A 17,325-nucleotide genomic window follows, 5' to 3' on the forward strand; every position below is an offset into this window, starting at 1 on the left:
GGTAGGTCGTGTTCATTATCCTTGTGCGAATGTCAGGTTAGAACTGTTGCCGTTCTTTTATCCAAATAGCAAACAGTTTCGACTAGTTTAAGGGCGTGTTTAGTTTGCGAAATTTTTTGGGTTCGGCTATTATAGCACTTTCATTTTTATTTGGTAATTAGTGTCCAATCATAGACTAATTATGCTCAAAAGATTCATCTCATCATTTACAGCTAAATTGTGCAATTGGTTATTTTTTAAACTATATTTAATACTCCATGCATTTATCCAAAAATTTGATTTGACGGGAAATCTTGAAATTTTTTGGGAACTAAACATGGCCTAAGAACTCCAAGTGGGTGTCATCACTGCTCTGGCAGAGTGGCAGAAAATATCTAATTATCTAAAATAGTATGATGGTCATGGAATATTTTTTAGCAAAGGTCGTGGAATACTGAATATAGAAGCCAAATGGACCCTTGTACCTGAAACAGGTGTGTATGGAATTAAACTATTGCTTCATGATAGAAATAACAGCTTGTGTAATCTGGAATAACAGCACGATTCAGTCAGAAGAACATCACACCGTACAGAAGAGTTTACTAAGAATACTATAATATAGATTGCCTCGCTTCTTCTGGTGTTGAGGATCATTTATATTCCTTCTACAGTTTAGTCTTCAGCAAAATATAAAAGGTTACATTTACTAGAGCCTAAGCTTCTTAATGGAAACAACTACTACCACGCACAATTCAATTTATACTACTGAAAGAAAGCTGCCTCCGAAGCTTCCATTGTCCTAATTGCATTTTCTCCGTAGCCCCACCGTCTATGACCTCGTCGATAAGGTCCTTGAAGATGGATCTTTCGATTTCCAAAACCATGCCATGTAGTTCTGCGTCAAAGCTCATCCAGTCTTTTGTTCCACCTACTATATCCTCATCTACTAGCATGTTTTCATTCTCATCCTCTTCGGAGCATTTTGTTAGCCTGTCATCAATCTCAGTGCACACGTCCCTGAATAGTTGCCACCCACTTAACTTCTTCGACTGAAGAAATTTTACTGGCCGACTTCCAAATCTGCAGATGTTAATCTTCTGAGCTATGGTTTCGTTTACCATGTCAAACACAAGTCTTCGGTGAAACTTTCCTGTGCAAGGCTTAGAGCATTTCTTAGCTCCATTGACAGTTTGAAATTCTGAAACAATGCCTGGTTTTGGTTGTTCAAGAATGAGGAAGATCTCTGGATTGATCAGACAACTTGATCGGAGTTGACCAGGTAATGTTGTGAAACTAAGTTCTTTATGCAAAAGACCAGATGCCACTAGTATCTCGTAGATATACTGATGGTTTTTATTTGCAGTGACTGATGCCATGACTTCTTTGATATTTGCAGCTTCCTCATTCATTGATTGCAGTTGCTCAAGCTTCTGGATGAGGACTTCCAGGTTTTCTGGTTTAATCTGGTTGACTTCACTGCTTGCTTTAGACTGTGGTGTGTCAGGCAGGCTGTTTGGGTTCCAGCACTCATCTGAAGAATGTGTCTCCCCATCTGAACAGGTAATAATGGTATTTTCAGAAAACAATACCCAATACACTGCAGAACTATTTAATGTACCAAACGAAAAATACGGAATTCACTGCCAGACAAAGCATGTATCAGACAGGAGAGACGGAAACACTGGCCACCTACAGATCAATGGAATGATACACACTAGATGTATTTGTGGAGGGGGACATTGGTGGGCACATCTACTCTAGCATGTATGCCCACCATAAGACACATATCGTGCTCCTGCATAGGCAGTGCTGCGTGTGGGGTTGCAGCCATGCACTGTTGAGCACATCTAGCTGCTATGGTTCCTCCTAATTGCAGGACCACAATCTACCTGGTAGCTTTTATTGCAGATTATCTGTCACTAGCATTATCAGCACACTGACAGCTAGCTATGCTTGTCCTTTGAGTAACACTGTGGGCTTCTGAATTGAATAAGACCAAACAGTATGATCTATCATGCTGGTGTTCTTGCAGGAACTGACGGGTTATCTAATGCAGATTAATGATGGTAAACGAAGAAACCAATTTCTCACCTTTGAATGAATCTGAGATCCTTTTATGATAGAAGGATGTGTCGAGGACAGAGACGGGGCTCGGGATGTTGTCCAGTGAATGGATATTTTGGTCTGAACCCAGAACTGAAGGACCCTGAAAAGAATATAGAGAGGAATTATTCACTAGTAAGTATATTTGTCGTAGACAATGAATACAAAATACATTGAAAGTTGTAGAACTATATGGTTTTTTTGATATATACTCCATTCCCTTTATATGTACCTTGGGACTTGTTGCAACGCTGCATGGTTGAACAAATGATGAGCTGACACCTGGAAACTTTGGAGAATCCATGATCCTGACATCAATTTGCCTTGCTAAGTTGATTCTGCTCCCTGTACTTGGCAAGACCTCGTCCCGGTGGCTTTTCACCTGAGAAGGCTTTGATCTTATTCTTCCTTTTGGGGATACAGCTTCATTGGACTTCTTGCTAGGAGATTTTGGTGAGACCGGTGGGCGAGACCTCCTTTCGGACTCTGCTTTCTTTTGCACATTTCTGGGGCTTGATGAACCTGTAGGCCTCGGTGAGCTGGCACTGCTGTCAGGTTCTTCTGACTTCGATTGAGCTCTGGATATCCGAAGATGAATCTTGTCATTCTTGCCAGTGCAAGATGAATATCTGGCCTGCAACTTCCTCAGGCTTCTGAGGCCTGCAATTGGAGCAACCGAAGCAAGTGAAACACCAGGCTTCTCTGTAGTTCTTGCAGGCTTCATGACCACAATTGGAGGCTGGAATTTTCCAGAGTCAGTGGTCAGATCATACCCTGCCCTCTGAACAGCCAATGATCCAGCATTGCTGTCATTCTGGCTCTTACCATCTTTTGCATTCAATGCACCCAATATTCTCAGAGCCCTGAAGTCCTTGTTATTACACTCTAAGAAGTCAAAGCCCCCGAGCCTTCTTTCTATATCAGCATAGACGGATGCAGTTCTTGACCTCCCTTCAACTTCTCGACATTGTTGTGCTTTGGTGTTGGTGGCACTTCTCTCCTGCCTCCAAGGAGCTGCTTCTGTGAGAATTCTTGGGGAAGGCTTGGTTTTGAGTGCTGAAGAGTCATTCTTCAGCTGCAACATGCAGGAATCCTGGCAATTGCTTCTGGGCGAACGTGATGGATGCTCATGCTGAGTGGCTTGTGCAGGTCTCGGTGATCTTGAAGTCTCATGGTTATCAGCAGTCAGCACCCCTGTAGCATTTGTTGCTTCTTCCAACCCCATTAGCTTGGCAATGACACTGTTGGCTCTCCTATGGCTTGGGGAATCTTGAGGCCTCAAAGTATCCAAGAGAATATCATCAGTCCTCTTGTAACTCAAGTTCTTCTGGCGTGAGCTTGGACTCAGAGACTCCTTCCTACTGTCCAAGGACAATCTAGGAAGCTCTTTGAGCCTTGCGGAAGGCCTCTTGCTTTCCTGGGGTTCGGCTGGCCGCAGGAGTCTTCGGTCATCACATGAGAAGCGTGACTGCTCCTGCAAGCGCCTGTTAGATTCAGCGACAGTTGCAGGAACATTTGTGCTCCTGTCAACCCCAATGATACAGGTTCCATCCATTGATTTGGACAGCAGCAGTGGCCTCGGTGAGTCCTTGTACTGCCCATTTCTTCGTGCCTCCTGCACCGAGGTTTTTACAGTTAGGCCTCCAAAGTCCCTGTTGATGGAGTCCTTCACTATGTCTCTGAAACCGACATTAGGATGCCCAGACTTGGTGTTCATGTCAGTTTCCTTCAAACTTGGCGAACTCTTCAGTGACCTCTGCGCAAAGAGCTCCTCATTGATGTAAGGAAGCTCCTGCTGGACCGATTTGTTGCCATCAAGCGATGAAAAGGATGAGCATGAAGAGGAGGAAGAAGAAGCTCTTGATGACTCGATTGAAAGACTGCTGTTCTCAGTCGTACATTTGCTGAATGTTTTCTCCTGCAAAAGCAACTTATAGGTTAGTGCCATCTTCTTTATGCATTCATATAGTACTTCTGCTAGTCTGCTATATGTGTAAAATGGTTTCCCCGACCCAAAAAAAGGGGGGAAGAAGTTGAGGCCAATCGAGGTAGGAATATTACCAGAACAATCTTTGAGGTACTTGAACTTTGAACTGGAACATTGCTGCTGCTCTTTGAAACAGTATTGTCTGGATAACATAAGGAGGTATTAGAACAAAATATGTAAATAGAGAAAATAGAGTGCTTTGTTATGCCATGCTGGTAATACAAAACAATGATAGATATGGTGATGAATTATTTACTGACGTTCGTTGATACATGAATGGAATTATTACAATCAAGTGTTGAGCTGTCCTCTTCAGCTAATCTGTCATTATTAGAAAGGTTTAGTTTTTTAAAAATACTAAATGTTAAGCTGTCCTCTTCAGTTTGATTATATAAATGAAATTTATAATACACTGTTCCGCTGTCCTCCTCGGTCAGCATGAATAGTTGTCCTCATGCTATTTTCCGGCACTAGGTACCCAAATAATCATCGTTGGATGTCATTACGTCGATGTCGTGCTCATCTATTGCTAAAAGCATCATGTGCTGTCATTAGTGCATCCTTAAGTAAATGTTTTATGATCACAGTTACTACGGTCAACTGCTGCTATAGTACACATGTTCTCCTTACAGCATGTAACTTGCACAAAAAAAAACTCCTAGTCTCCTGTCGGTAAAAGAAGGTACACATATTAAATTTGGATTACATTGCCAACATGACAATTTATTTTGCAACACTCACTTTACAGCAAGGTGGTTCGCCCATGCTGCAAGGCAACCAGTTTTTATACTCCTGACTCCTGAGCGGTTTTACCAACCAAGGTATTTTGTTTTTTTATATAGTTCGTTCGCTGTTCTTTGCTGAACCTTCCAACTGTCGATCTTACCAAACCTTGAATAATAGCATGGAAACGCATTTTAGTTTTCAACGCACACAAGCAGCATGTTTTTTTTGGCTAAAAAAACACCTAACTTTCTCATCTCAAGTCAACAAACCAGAATGCTAAAAACCCCGCGAGCGTGAGTAAAACTGGATCAATTCTTGGAAGCGAAACGCTAGCAAAGTGAAAAAGAAGAAGAATAGGAGGAAGAAGACTAAAGTGAAACTTTAGCTGAGCAGGATGATGCAGAGAGCAGTAAGTAAGCAGCCCGGGAGCCGGAAGTCATTTACCTGGAGCTGAAGGTGGAGGAGGCAGCCTCTTCTGCGCTTGCCGGCCGCCGCGCCGCCCGCCACCGGTGATGAGCCGCTGGCGGTCGAAGATCTGGAATATGCCGGCCATGCACCCCATTTGCCGGTCGAGGTCCCGCGCGTCGTCGGCGAGGGCGGCGGCGCTGCGCATCCTCGCCGGCATCTTCTTTCGAGGCTCCAAGCAGGCTTCTTCCTTGGTTCTCGGCCCCGATCAGGCGCCGGAGCAAGCTGGCCGCCCAAGGCGATCACCAGCTCGCATTCAGCGCGCTAGTGATTGATGGCCAGGCCGCAGCGCACCACCAGCAGCAGCAGCTGCAGCAGAATCCAGAGAAGCTTCCGAGGCAGAGTGGGGAGCCAATCACGGCGCGAGCAAAGCTGCGAGAAGCAGCGGGTACAGGTGCAGATATAGAAGCTGGAGCCTCACAACTCTGGCTTCTCCAGTTCTCTTTCTCACGCACGCAAGCACACACGCCTTTCTCTTGTTGGGATGGGCGAGTTCAGAGGAATGTTATCATTGCGGCGCCATGCAGATGCAGTGCAGGCTCTCGTGACGTGAGAGGAGGGAAGGGGAGCGAGGGAGAGGCCTGTGGATTTAAGAGGGGAGGCCGGCGGGCTGGCTGGCTGGCCGTGGCCGGGTTGGGGACTTGGGGTTGCCTCGGCTTGCCTGCCTGGGGGTGCGTGTGCGGTGGGGTTGAAATAGGAGAGGGCGTGGTGGGGACGGGGGGCACCGGCACGGCGTGTTGGGGTGGGTCAAGCCGTGTCCCTGGTCCTGGTCCTGCCTGCTGCGCCCTGCCCGCATCCATCCATCCATCCATCCATCTGCCGCCGCTGCATCACACGCCATGTGAGGGGCTGATCATTGCGGGTGTGCGCCGCCATGTGATGCCTGTCAGGCCAGGCCGCTCGCCGCAGCCCCCCGCGCGCACAGGAGTTTTGAGGAACGACGAACGGGGGGAGGGGTCGGCAAGGCTGTGGCCACTGGCCAGGCCGGCCGGCCCTTCAATTCGTGACGCGCCCGCGGCACCGCGCCAGCCTGCGCGCCAGCCAGCACGCACCGTGCCCCAGCCAGGCGCCAGCGGCCGGTCCTCCTCGCGCCGCTGTTGCCTTTGCCTGCTGGGCTTTACTGCTGCGATCGGGGGGGAGGTGGTGCGCGGCGCGCCATGCATGCCAGCCCCGGGACTGGCAGTAGCATTCCTGCATCGTCTGTCCATGTCCCCGTCCGGCGGCCCGGCCGGTCGTCGTCGTCGGTATCGCCGCCCCCCCTTTCGCCAGGGTGACGAGCGACGGGAACAGAACAGCCGCCCGGTCCATGCCGCGGCCGGCCACGGTACGCGCGCGCCTGTACCGGTAGGCAACACAACAGGTGGTAGTGGTACGCGTCTACAACCATCCCGTCCATCCAATCCACCCATCATGGCGTTCTCCTGTTCGTATGCGTCTCCGAATGTCTGTCGCTGTCTGGATGGGAGACGGCCATCGGGCCATGCGTCCTGCACGAACACCTGCTCAGTTGCTCTCGCGTGCTCTCGGAGCGCGTGACCTCCATCCTCCGCTGCGCGTCCCGGCACCAGGGTTAACCAAACCGACCGCTCCGGTCAAACCGCCGCCCTCCGGTAGCGGTTTACCGGACCGGTTTGACCAGTAAGCGGTGGAAACCGGTTGAATTCAAATCCAAATTCAAAAAATCTCGTGCAACCGGTTCCGGCCGGTTTTACTGGTTTACCGGTCGGTTTGACCGGTTTGAATTCAAATTCAAATTCAATAGCTCCCGTGCAACCGGTTTACCGGCCGGTTTTACCAGTTTACCGACCGGTTTGACCGGTGGGCTTTAATGGGCCGGCCCATTTTTTCTTTTTTCTTTTTTGATTTAACTTTAAATCCCCGCAAACTATACTAAATGAATGAATTTTTGAGAAAATTTGACACTATTAGATTCATTGCACCTTGAAGTATTTTTGGGAATTTTTCATTTTTTAAATTTAAATTTAAATTTTGAATTTTGACCGATTGATTACCGGACCAAACCGGAACCGGACCGGTTCCCACCGGTTTGGTGAACCTTGCCCGGCACACACCGAGCCTGTGATCTCCTTCACTGCCGGCGACCTCGGCTACTACTAAGATTCGTTCAGGTCCGAGAGGGAAACGGAGAGGCCTGAACTTGTCCCGATCGAGAACGGATCTCATCTGGGGGACGGGGTTCTCTTGTGTTTGGAGTTTGGACAGGGCACTTATGGTGCCCAGCTGCGTGGTGGAGCATGCACGGTCACTGGACTTTAGTGCGCTGCGCTTTAAGGGAAAAGCTCTCGCCGGGCAGCAGGTGTGCCATTAACACGTTTGTTAATTAGTTAAGCCTCTCGAAAAAAAAGAAGGTTACTGGTAGTACTACTAGATCGCAACAGTACAGTACTAGGTTTGGAGCGCCGGCCAGTACTGTCAACACGCTGTTAAGCTTGTACTGATCCGCCGGTGATGGTCGGTTAACCAACCATCACCGGTGGACGGTAGTAGCTTTTGGCTGGCCTTTGGTGCTGCTGGCCTGCTGGGGCAAACAAATACAGTATCTGATGCAGAGGGATTGAGGGAACCATGCCCTGGTGAATTACACCTGTCCCAATGAACTTTCACTTTACATCGACGACGATCAGATCCTTTATTTTATTTTATTTGGTTGGGTAATCCTGATGCATCGGCTTCCGGTGCACATCTAGCGAGTCCCGAGCTCACATGGCGAGCGCATGGTTTGCAGTAAACAACCCCCCGGCTCAATCAGAGCACTGGACACCTCTCGTGACACCGTCACGTTGCGAGCCATGCCTGCCGGCTGCCGCTGCTGCTGGTACTAGTAAAACACTACTCCAACTAGTAGTAGAGCCGTTCCGTTCTGCACCAATCGAGGAGCGCGGGATGGGCTGCGACTGCGAGCACTCCCATGGCGGTGCGGTGGTCCACGCCCGTGTCGCCGGCCGGCCCGCCGCTCCTTACAAGTCCCGACGCCGAGCTCGTAGATGCGACGGGAACGGGAGGGGCGGGGGCGGGGGCGGCGACCGGCGAGGGATCCGCCGATCCGGGGCCAGGCAGATGCGGTGAGACGAGACGAGAACGAGATATGCTGCAGCTGACGCCGCAGATGCAGCGAGTTTAACCACGCTGAAACTCTGCACCAGCAGCCAGCAGCTGCAGAGCTGTGGTGGTGGTGGTCTGGAACTGTAACTTTGTGCAGGCAGGCAGGCTGCGGCGAGCAACTCAAGCCAACTCTGCTGGCCTGCCGCGGCTGGCGGAGAGCGGCGTTAACCGGAAGTGAACAAGGAGGAGGCAAGCCGGTGAGAGGCAGGCGCATGGCATTGAGGCGGGTGGGGCGGGGAGCCCCGGGGACCAGTGTGGGTGGATCTGGGGGCATGGCTGCCCAGTGCTGGCGACCTGCGTGGGGTGTGGCCGTGTGGGAGGAACTGGACCCCCGCGCCTGTTCGCCCTCCCGCCATCATCATCATCATGCTGCGCTCCTGCTCCGTGGCTCCATCCTTCCTTCCTCACCAGCGAACCATCCGCCCATGTAAACCAAGGTTCACTAATGGCTTTTCAAAAATTTCAGAGTCTTGCTCATCACTATGATAGGTAAATGAAGGTGAAAACGCCTGAACTTTCCCGGCGGCGAAATCTGGAGAGGCTCGCGACGATTGAATGCAGCAGCAGCAGCAGCAGCAGCGATGGTTGTTAGGTTAGGATAGGTGAAGGACTGGACCGGTCGCTGCGAATTGAAGGGAGTCCGTTAGGGTGTGTTTGGTTGCTGGGTCGGGTGGGTTGGGACGGGTCCAACCTAGTTGAACCCGTGTTTGGTTGGAGGTTTGATATGGGTTGGGTTGAACCCGAAGGGGTATATTCCCCTCAGATGCGGGTCGGAGTGGTCCGCTCAAATCGAGCGGACCACTCCAACCCACTTCGACGCCGTCTCGGCTCCGTCCGCGGGGGCGTGGGCGACGGCCGCGAGGCCGAGCTCGCGGGGGCGGGGGCGGGCGGAGCACCGCGCTACCGAGCTCGTCGGCGCGGGGGCGGGCGGGCGGAGCTGCCGGCGTGGGGGGCGGGCGGAGGAGCTCGGCGGTGTAGGGGCGGGTGGGGCTGTGCGGCGCGCCCGTGGGCAAGGAGGAGGAGGTGCCATGGCCATGGGGGCTGACCTCGAGCTGGGGGGAGCCATGGGGGCCGACCTCGATCTGGGCGGCCATGGTGGGCGAGCTCGATCTGGGCGGCCATGGCGGGCGAGGTCGATCTAGGAGGCCATGGCGGGCGAGAGGGAGTGGGCGGCGCCGGTGAAGGCTGCGGCGAGCGGCGCGGGGCGGGGCGGGTGCAGTACTGGTGGGCGGAGGAGGCCGCCGGCGGTGCAGGGCGGGCGGACGAGGCCAGCGCCGGCGCGATGGCGGTGGCGGAGCGGGCGGAGGGAGCCGGCGTGGGCGTGGGCGGGCGGAGGAGGCCGGCGCCGGTCCGGCGGGGCCGAGCATCGAGCTCGATGAGGAAGAAAAGGATGGAAGAGAAAGAAAAAATAGAGGGGATGACAAGTGGGCCCATAGATGACTGTTTTAACGGTGTCAAAATAAACCACAACCTATTCCTTTGCAACCCTCTAACCAAACAAAAAATTGGGTCGGACCCAACCCTCTCAACCAAACACTAGATGGGTCGGACCCAACCTTAAAAACAAGGATGGACCCAACCCATCCCCAAACCAAACACATGCTTAGGTTTCCCGCCAGTTACCACTCGCCCGCGCGGGCGGTGCCAGGGGAGGGGATCCTTGTCCCTTTCTTTCCGTTCCCGCCAGCGTTTCCCTCCCTCCCAAATCTCGCAAAAAGCTTCAGGATCCGCGGCCTGCATGCAGCAACGGTGAACACAGGAAAGGACAGGGCATGCAGGTGTTCGGCTGTTCCTCAACTTTTAGGGTGTGTTTAGTTCCACCCCGTAAATGCAAAAAAGCTGTAAATGCATTAAAGTGAAAAGGAATTTTACTAATTTGAAGTACTAAATGAAGTTTATTTATAAAACTTTTTGCATGGATGGGCTGTAAATCGCGAGACGAATCTAATAAGACATAATCCATGATTTGCAACAATGATGCTATAGTAACCATCCTCTAATTATTGATTAATCATGAATTAATTAGCATCATTAGATTCGTCTCGCTATTTACAACCCATCTGTGCAAAAAGTTTTGTAAATAAACTTCATTTAGTGCTTCAAATTAGAAAGATTCGAAACGCAAATTTTTTTTTGTGTTTACACCCTACCGAACTAAACACGGCCTTAATACTCCCGTCGTCTTGACCGTGGTCGCCTCCAAGCATCTCTCGATTCTCTTCGACTCTAGTTTGTGCAAAGCCTGAAACTTGTTCTTCGGTCACTGTTTCTTCAAGTGGGCGACGCAAAACCAGAATTATGAGAACCAATGATTGAAAAAGAAGTGTAGTATGGGCTCTGCAGTGCAGCCACACATAACTCTAATTCAAATCCTAAAGAATCACAATACTCGAGTGGTGATGGAACGGATCGAGCAGCATGGACATGGTCGGACCAGGATACGATACGACGTACGACAGGTGCACCGTACCACACCAAGATACTGCAGTCCAGTCTACAGGTGCTCGTGCTCATCCATCCGTTTTGGTTTGGTAATCCCCGTCAACGTACGGGTACGGCGACAGGTAGACGAACTGTCGCGCGCATTGCTCCATAATACGATGAACTGGACGCCACCAAAGCGGCGTGGGCTCGCCCGGCGCCGGTCCTTGCCACTCTGTTCCAGCACTTTGCCCAGTGAATTAGAGTATTTTCCAGGTACACGAGTCAACCTTGTCCAGCTGTTCCTGCGTCCCGTTTTCGAAGATGAGCAGGTTAGGTTTAAGCGAGACCGAGACGGCCCACTCACCGAAATCAGATTCAATTTTGTCACGCGAAAAAGTTTGAAATAGAGATATGCTTTTGATACTTGTAGCTAGTACGTACTAATTCAATTTCAAATTGTCGATCGTTTTGACAAATCAAGACACATAGCTTTTGCTATGCATCTAGCTAGACATAATGTCTAGATACATAGTAAAAATTACGTATCTAAATTTGTTAAAACGATCTGCAGTTCGGAAGGAACGGATTAGCAAGCAATACGCTAGTAGGTAGCCAGTGTTGCTCATCAGCGACCGGACACGAGTTGTTAGATACAGTATATACGCACCCAGCGTGTCAGCACCTCTGCACGCAGCAGCAGGTGCAGATCCCTTTGTTGTGAAGCGTAAACCGGGGCGATCGAGCCAGCAGCCAGGCAGAAGCAGGCCGGCAAGCAGCGGCGAGAGCGACGCGCGCGCAACGCAGTGGTGCACTGCACCCGGCAAGACGCAATGAATGGAAGCCTCCCAGTCCCCGCCGTGTCCGCGTCTCCGGAGCCGGGTCGCTGTCCGCGCCGCTGCCGCAGGCAGGGTCGCTGCCGCCGCAGCTGGGCAGCCGGCGCCTGCCCCCTCGCCGCCTAGCCCGCGACGCGCCGTGGCCGTGCCATGCCGGCCGCGGCCCGGCTGCACACCCACAGGCCCACACGCCACACCACACGTCCACACGTCGCTGCAGTCGCGGTCAATTCTCAACTTCTGGTGCGGCAACGTGTGAGCTGGTAAAAGCAACGTGCGCTCGTGTAGTGGACCAGAAGCAGAGCATGGTGCGGGGTGGCTACGTGCTATTGCAGTCTGCAAACGACCTAGCTACCAGCAGAGTAGTAGCTGAGGTCGTAGGTTCTACGTGATGGCTTGGGAGTGCAGGACAAGGGACGCCTGGTTTTAGGGTTCTGCTGGAAGGACGTGCAGAGTGAAAGGCTGAAATGATATGTAAAATGGTGGTAAAAAGAGTCACATCGAATACTGTAGCACATTATAGTACTTTTCATTTGTTTGTGATAATTATTGTCCTATCATAATCTAACTAGGCTCAAAAGATTCGTCTCGTCGTGTACATCAAAACTATACAATTAGTTTTTTTATTTATCTACATTTAATACTCCATGCATGAGGCAAGAGATTTGATGTGATAGGTAAATAGTGAAGTTTGGAGAGAGAAATTTTGGAGCTAAACACAACACTTGGGCTTAACGTATCATCTATTATATTATTAAAAGAGTGCTAAAAAAAGCTACAACGTTCGCCGAGTGGGTCTAGAAATTCTCATGTTAATCTAAAAAAGAGAAAGATTTGCACCGTTGGATTCTATGAAGATCTAATGGTTCAATATAACTCAAGAGTCCATATTAAATACGATTAAAAAATAGCTAATTTCGGATTTAAAATATTAAAAAAATTAGGACATGACAAAGAGTTCTTGCCAAATTTGATTAGTAAATATCTTAATTTGAAATTTAAAAATAAGGAAATTAGGACTTAATCAAAATACTAAATAGACAAATTTGAAATTATAAAATTATAAAAAAAAATAGCATTAGCACTCGATAAAAAATGATATTAGCCGAATAGCTAAATTAAATATTTAAAATATAAAAAATTGGCATCGAATATGACTAATAAATAGATAAATGCAAGAACTAGAATACAAAAAATTATTGTTGATGTGTATAGTTATTAAGAAGCATATTAAGAAGAAAAATAGCTAAATAAATAGTATAGGTCAAATGCAATAATAAATACCCAAATTTGAGTTTCATGCCAAATAAAGCTAATAAATACTCCTATTTAATGGAGATCTACATAGTATTTGTGTATAGGATTTACACCATTCGATTTAATGAAGATCTAGCCATCTAAATTGGCAGAGTCCATGTCTAATTTAGTGAAGATGCAATATTCTAAACTATCCAAAAGTGTTTGTATCCAACTAAAGTTAAATATAGAGGTCGCATGACATAAAAACTCATGTTATCATCTATGTCTCGCATTAACCCTCTTTAAAGATGCAAAAAAAAATGACAGCAGCATAAGCGTGACAGCGCGACCATAGTTGTATTGTGTCTGTACTATAGAAAGAGATAATTGCTTTAAAAATCTTCGGAACGCCCTGCACTATGGCACCACCATAGTCTTAGCCCTAGATTCCAAATCACAACTTTTCGAGTCTCAAGAACGTCATGCAGTACAAACAGATGCATGAAGCACACTGGATTCTACTCAAAATCATTGCCGAACTCAATCAATCAATTTCTTCTAGAGCAACCAAACGTCAAGATAGGGATGAAAAAGATAATGACAATGCACAGAGTTTATATTGCAATTTATTGCAAAACCATCAGCACCTTTATGATTGTCAGTGTGGGCCAATGAATATGCATGCCAATCAATGTAAGAGAAATACCCACCGAAGAATCAATGCTTTCTCCAAACAAGGATTATCATCATAAATGTTGCATATTCCTGAAGAACTTTAGTTATACAAACTAATCTAATGGTGGTCAACGAAGATTCATGATTCTATGGGCATACAAATAGTTCCATACAAGTAATAATCGCTGGGATAAAGAGTAAAGCATTGGGAAAAATCAGGGACTTAGTCGTGTGAGGAATCAAATAGCATAAATAATTCTTAACTTTGTTATCCCCGTCTAATCTTCTATAAATACATGAAAAAACACTAGGCATGGAACACAAATGTGATTTATACCTCTAAAAAAGTATAGAGAAAGAGAATAGAAAAGAATAAAGAAGCAACAAGGTTGAATGGGTAAGGAAACTAGAAAAAGGAGAATAGAAAAGGCAGGCACGCATAAATGTTGCATATTGCTGAACACCTTCAGTTATACAAACTAATCTGATGGTGGTCAACAAAGATTCACGATTCTGTGGATATATATAAATACAGATATGTATAGTATGCATCTGTATTCAAGGTTACCCAAAATTAAATTCAGTCCTCAAATTAAGATTTTGCAGGTTAAAGTACTAAAATATGCAACTATAATATATAACAAAGAAACATAAAAATAGAATCTGTTCCACTAAAAGATTCCAAAGTTAGATATATACCATCGTGACCCATATGTCATTGACTCATGTGAGCCCCACATGTCAGTGAGCTAAAATTTGATGATTGATATGAATTCCTATGCATAGAAAGTTGCAGGTAGTATTCAACAAGACCAAACGAGAGGTAAATAAATTACCAAATACATCTCTTTTGTCAATGTTAATTTTTTAAAAAGAATTAAATAAAAAAACTAGCTACCCGCGCTTTTAGCGCGGGCCACCACGTTCGCCGAGAGGGTCTAGAAATTCCCACGTTAATCTAAAAAAAAGGATTTGCACCGTTGGATTTTATGAAGATCTAACGGTTCAATATAACTCAAGAGTCCATATTAAATATGATTAAAAAATAGCTAATTTCGGATTTAAAATATTAAGAAAAATTAGGACATGACAAAGAGTTCTTGCCGAATTTTTATTAGTAAATAGCTTAATTCGAAATTTAAAAATAAGGAAATTAGGACTTAACCAAAGATACTAAATAGGCAAATTTGAAATTATAAAATTATAAAAATTAGCATTACCACTCGATAAAAAATGATATTAGCCGAATAGCTAAATTAAATATTTAAAATATAAAAAATTGGCATCGAATATGACTAATAAATAGATAAATGCAAGAACTAGAATACAAAAAATTATTGTTGATGTGTATAGTTATTAAGAAGCATATTAAGAAGGAAAATAGCTAAATAAATAGTATAGGTCAAATGCAATAATAAATACCCAAATTTGAGTTTCATGCCAAATAAAATTAATAAATACTCCAATTTAATGGAGATCTACATAGTATTTGTGTATAGGATTTACACCATTCGGTTTAATGAAGATCTAGCCATCTAAATTGGCAGAGTCCATGTCTAATTTAGTGAAGATGCAATATTCTAAACTACCCAAAAGTGTTTGTATCCAACTAAAGTTAAATATAGAGGTCGCATGACATAAAAACTCATGTTACCATCTATGTCTCGCATTAACCCACTTTAAAGATGCAAAAAAAAATGACAGCAGCATAAGCATGACAGCGCTACCATAATTGTATTGTGTATGTACTATAGAAAGAGATAATTGCTTTTAAAAATCTTCGGAACGCCCTGCACTACGGCGCCACCATAGTCTTAGCCCTAGATTCCAAATCACAACTTTTCGAGTCTCAAGATCGTCCTGCAGTACATACAGATGCATGAAGCACACTGGATTCTACTCAAAATCATTGCTGAACTCAATCAATCCATTTCTTCTAGAGCAACCAAACATCAAGATAGGGATGTAAAAATAATGGCAATGCGTAGAGTTTCAGATATTGCAATCTATTGCAAGACCATCGTCACCTTTATGATTGTCTGTGTGGGCCAATGAATACGCATGCCAATCAATGTGAGAGAAATATCCACCGAAGAATCAATGCTTTCTCCAAACAAGGATTATCATCATAAATGTTGCATGTTCCTGAAAAACTTTAGTTATACAAACTAATCTGATGGTGGTCAACGAAGATTCATGATTATGTGGGCATACAAATAGTTCCATACAAGTAATAATTGATGGGATAAAGAGTAAAGCATTGGGAAAAATCAGAGACTTAGTCGTGTGAGGAATCAAATAGCATAAATAATTCTTAACTTTGTTATCCCTGTCTAATCTTCTATAAATACATGAAAAAACACTAGGCAAGGAACACAAATGTGATTTATACCTCTAAAAAAGGATAGAGAAAGAGAATAGAAAAGGATAAAGAAGCAACAACGTTGAATGGGTAAGGAAACTAGAAAAAAAGAGAATAGAAAAGGCAGGCAGGCATAAATGTTGCATATTGCTGAACAACTTGAGTTATACAAACTAATCTAATGGTGGTCAACAAAGATTCACGATTCTGTGGGCATATAAATACAGATATGTACAATATGCATCCGTATTCAAGGTGACCCAAAATTAAATTCAGTTCTCAAATTAAGATTTTGCAGGTTAAAGTACTAAAATATGCAACTATAATATATAACAAAGCAACATAAAAATAGAATCTGTTCCACTAAAAGATCCCAAAGTTAGATATATATTATCGTGATCCACATGTCATTGACTCATGTGAGCCCCACATGTCAGTGAGCTAAAATTTGATGATTGATGTGAATTCCTATGCATAGAAAGTTGCAGATAGTATTCAACAAGAACAAACGAGAGATAAATAAATTACCAAATACAACTCTTTTGTCAATGTAAATTTTTTAAAAAGAATTAAATATAAAAACTAGCTACCCGCGCTATTAGCGCGGGCCACCTTCTAGTTCTAGATTATAGGAGTGACGTATCATTGCATGCTTCTCAAAAGAAACGAGAGACGAAGCGAAAGACGTACGCTGTCGCTCACGCCACATCTCTTAGCGACTTCCTAGTCTACAACTCTAGATGCCAACCAACAATTCTTGAGACTTTCAGAGAAAAAACAAGTGTCACCAAACCAGACCAACCAGTAATACAAAGAACTTGTTAAAGAACGATAAAATTCTTTAGCACGAGATTCTCTCTGATTTCTGACAGAGATTAAGAAAAGATAGTTATCTTGCCGCTGTCAGTAGTAGGTGTGCCGACACTTACCCAGCGCGGGCTGCTGAAGTAAGCAGCACCTGCCCGGCCCCGCCAAGTGCCAATGCAAGCCGCTGCAACGAACAAACCTGCCGCAAATATGCAGAGCACCCTCCCTTTTCAGGTACAACTTGCAAGATCTTGCTGACGACACACACACACTGTGTTTAATTATTCTTCTTAACAACTAGTTCGTGGAGGAAAAGAATACGAGAGAATCTTGCAGCCGGTGACAAGGATAGGAGAGGAGCTAGCCAAAGATCACTCAACACCTGGAGAAACGACCTGTGAGAAGAAAAATGTTTAATAGTTTATCCTGCAGGCAGGCATTATTGTTTGCGACGGCATATTCTGTCATCTGAGGTCAAGATCTGTCGATGGAGCATTATGGTCTTGTTTTCTATAACATTTTGACCGCTAATTACGGTGTCAAACAAAATTAATTTACAAAACTAACTTCAGAACCCGCCGCTAGGAACCCTGAAAAATCTA

The 17,325-nt window shown here is 46.0% G+C and overlaps 1 protein-coding gene and 1 long non-coding RNA gene across 2 annotated transcripts; one reads left to right on the forward strand and one right to left on the reverse strand.

Moving 5' to 3' along the window:
- Nucleotides 1-480: 480 nt before the first annotated feature.
- LOC120658512 (protein LONGIFOLIA 2-like) lies at nt 481-5,930 on the reverse strand. Its single transcript, XM_039936762.1, has 5 exons — nt 5,240-5,930; nt 4,144-4,211; nt 2,315-4,000; nt 2,071-2,185; nt 481-1,531 (listed from the first exon to the last, which is right to left on the reverse strand). The coding sequence occupies exons 1-5, from the start codon at nt 5,418-5,420 to the stop codon at nt 732-734; spliced, it is 2,850 nt and encodes a 949-aa protein (XP_039792696.1). The 5' UTR covers nt 5,421-5,930; the 3' UTR covers nt 481-731.
- Nucleotides 3,883-5,001, forward strand: LOC120658665. Its single transcript, XR_005668802.1, has 2 exons — nt 3,883-4,019; nt 4,818-5,001. It is a non-coding gene; the product is annotated as an uncharacterized LOC120658665 (long non-coding RNA).
- Nucleotides 5,931-17,325: the final 11,395 nt, after the last annotated feature.

This window comes from Panicum virgatum, chromosome 2N, assembly GCF_016808335.1.
Source record: "Panicum virgatum strain AP13 chromosome 2N, P.virgatum_v5, whole genome shotgun sequence".
NCBI lineage: Eukaryota > Viridiplantae > Streptophyta > Magnoliopsida > Poales > Poaceae > Panicum > Panicum virgatum.

What these genes read in the sequence shown, in the direction of transcription:
- LOC120658512 (XM_039936762.1), bottom strand. Translation starts at nt 5,420, where the DNA reads ATGCCGGCGAGGATGCGCAGCGCCGCCGCCCTCGCCGACGACGCGCGG. An exon ending in TCCTCCACCTTCAGCTCCAG is followed by an intron (nt 4,212 to 5,239) that starts GTAAATGACTTC and finishes TATGTTATCCAG; the next exon opens with ACAATACTGTTTCAAAGAGC. An exon ending in GTACCTCAAAGATTGTTCTG is followed by an intron (nt 4,001 to 4,143) that starts GTAATATTCCTA and finishes TTGCTTTTGCAG; the next exon opens with GAGAAAACATTCAGCAAATG.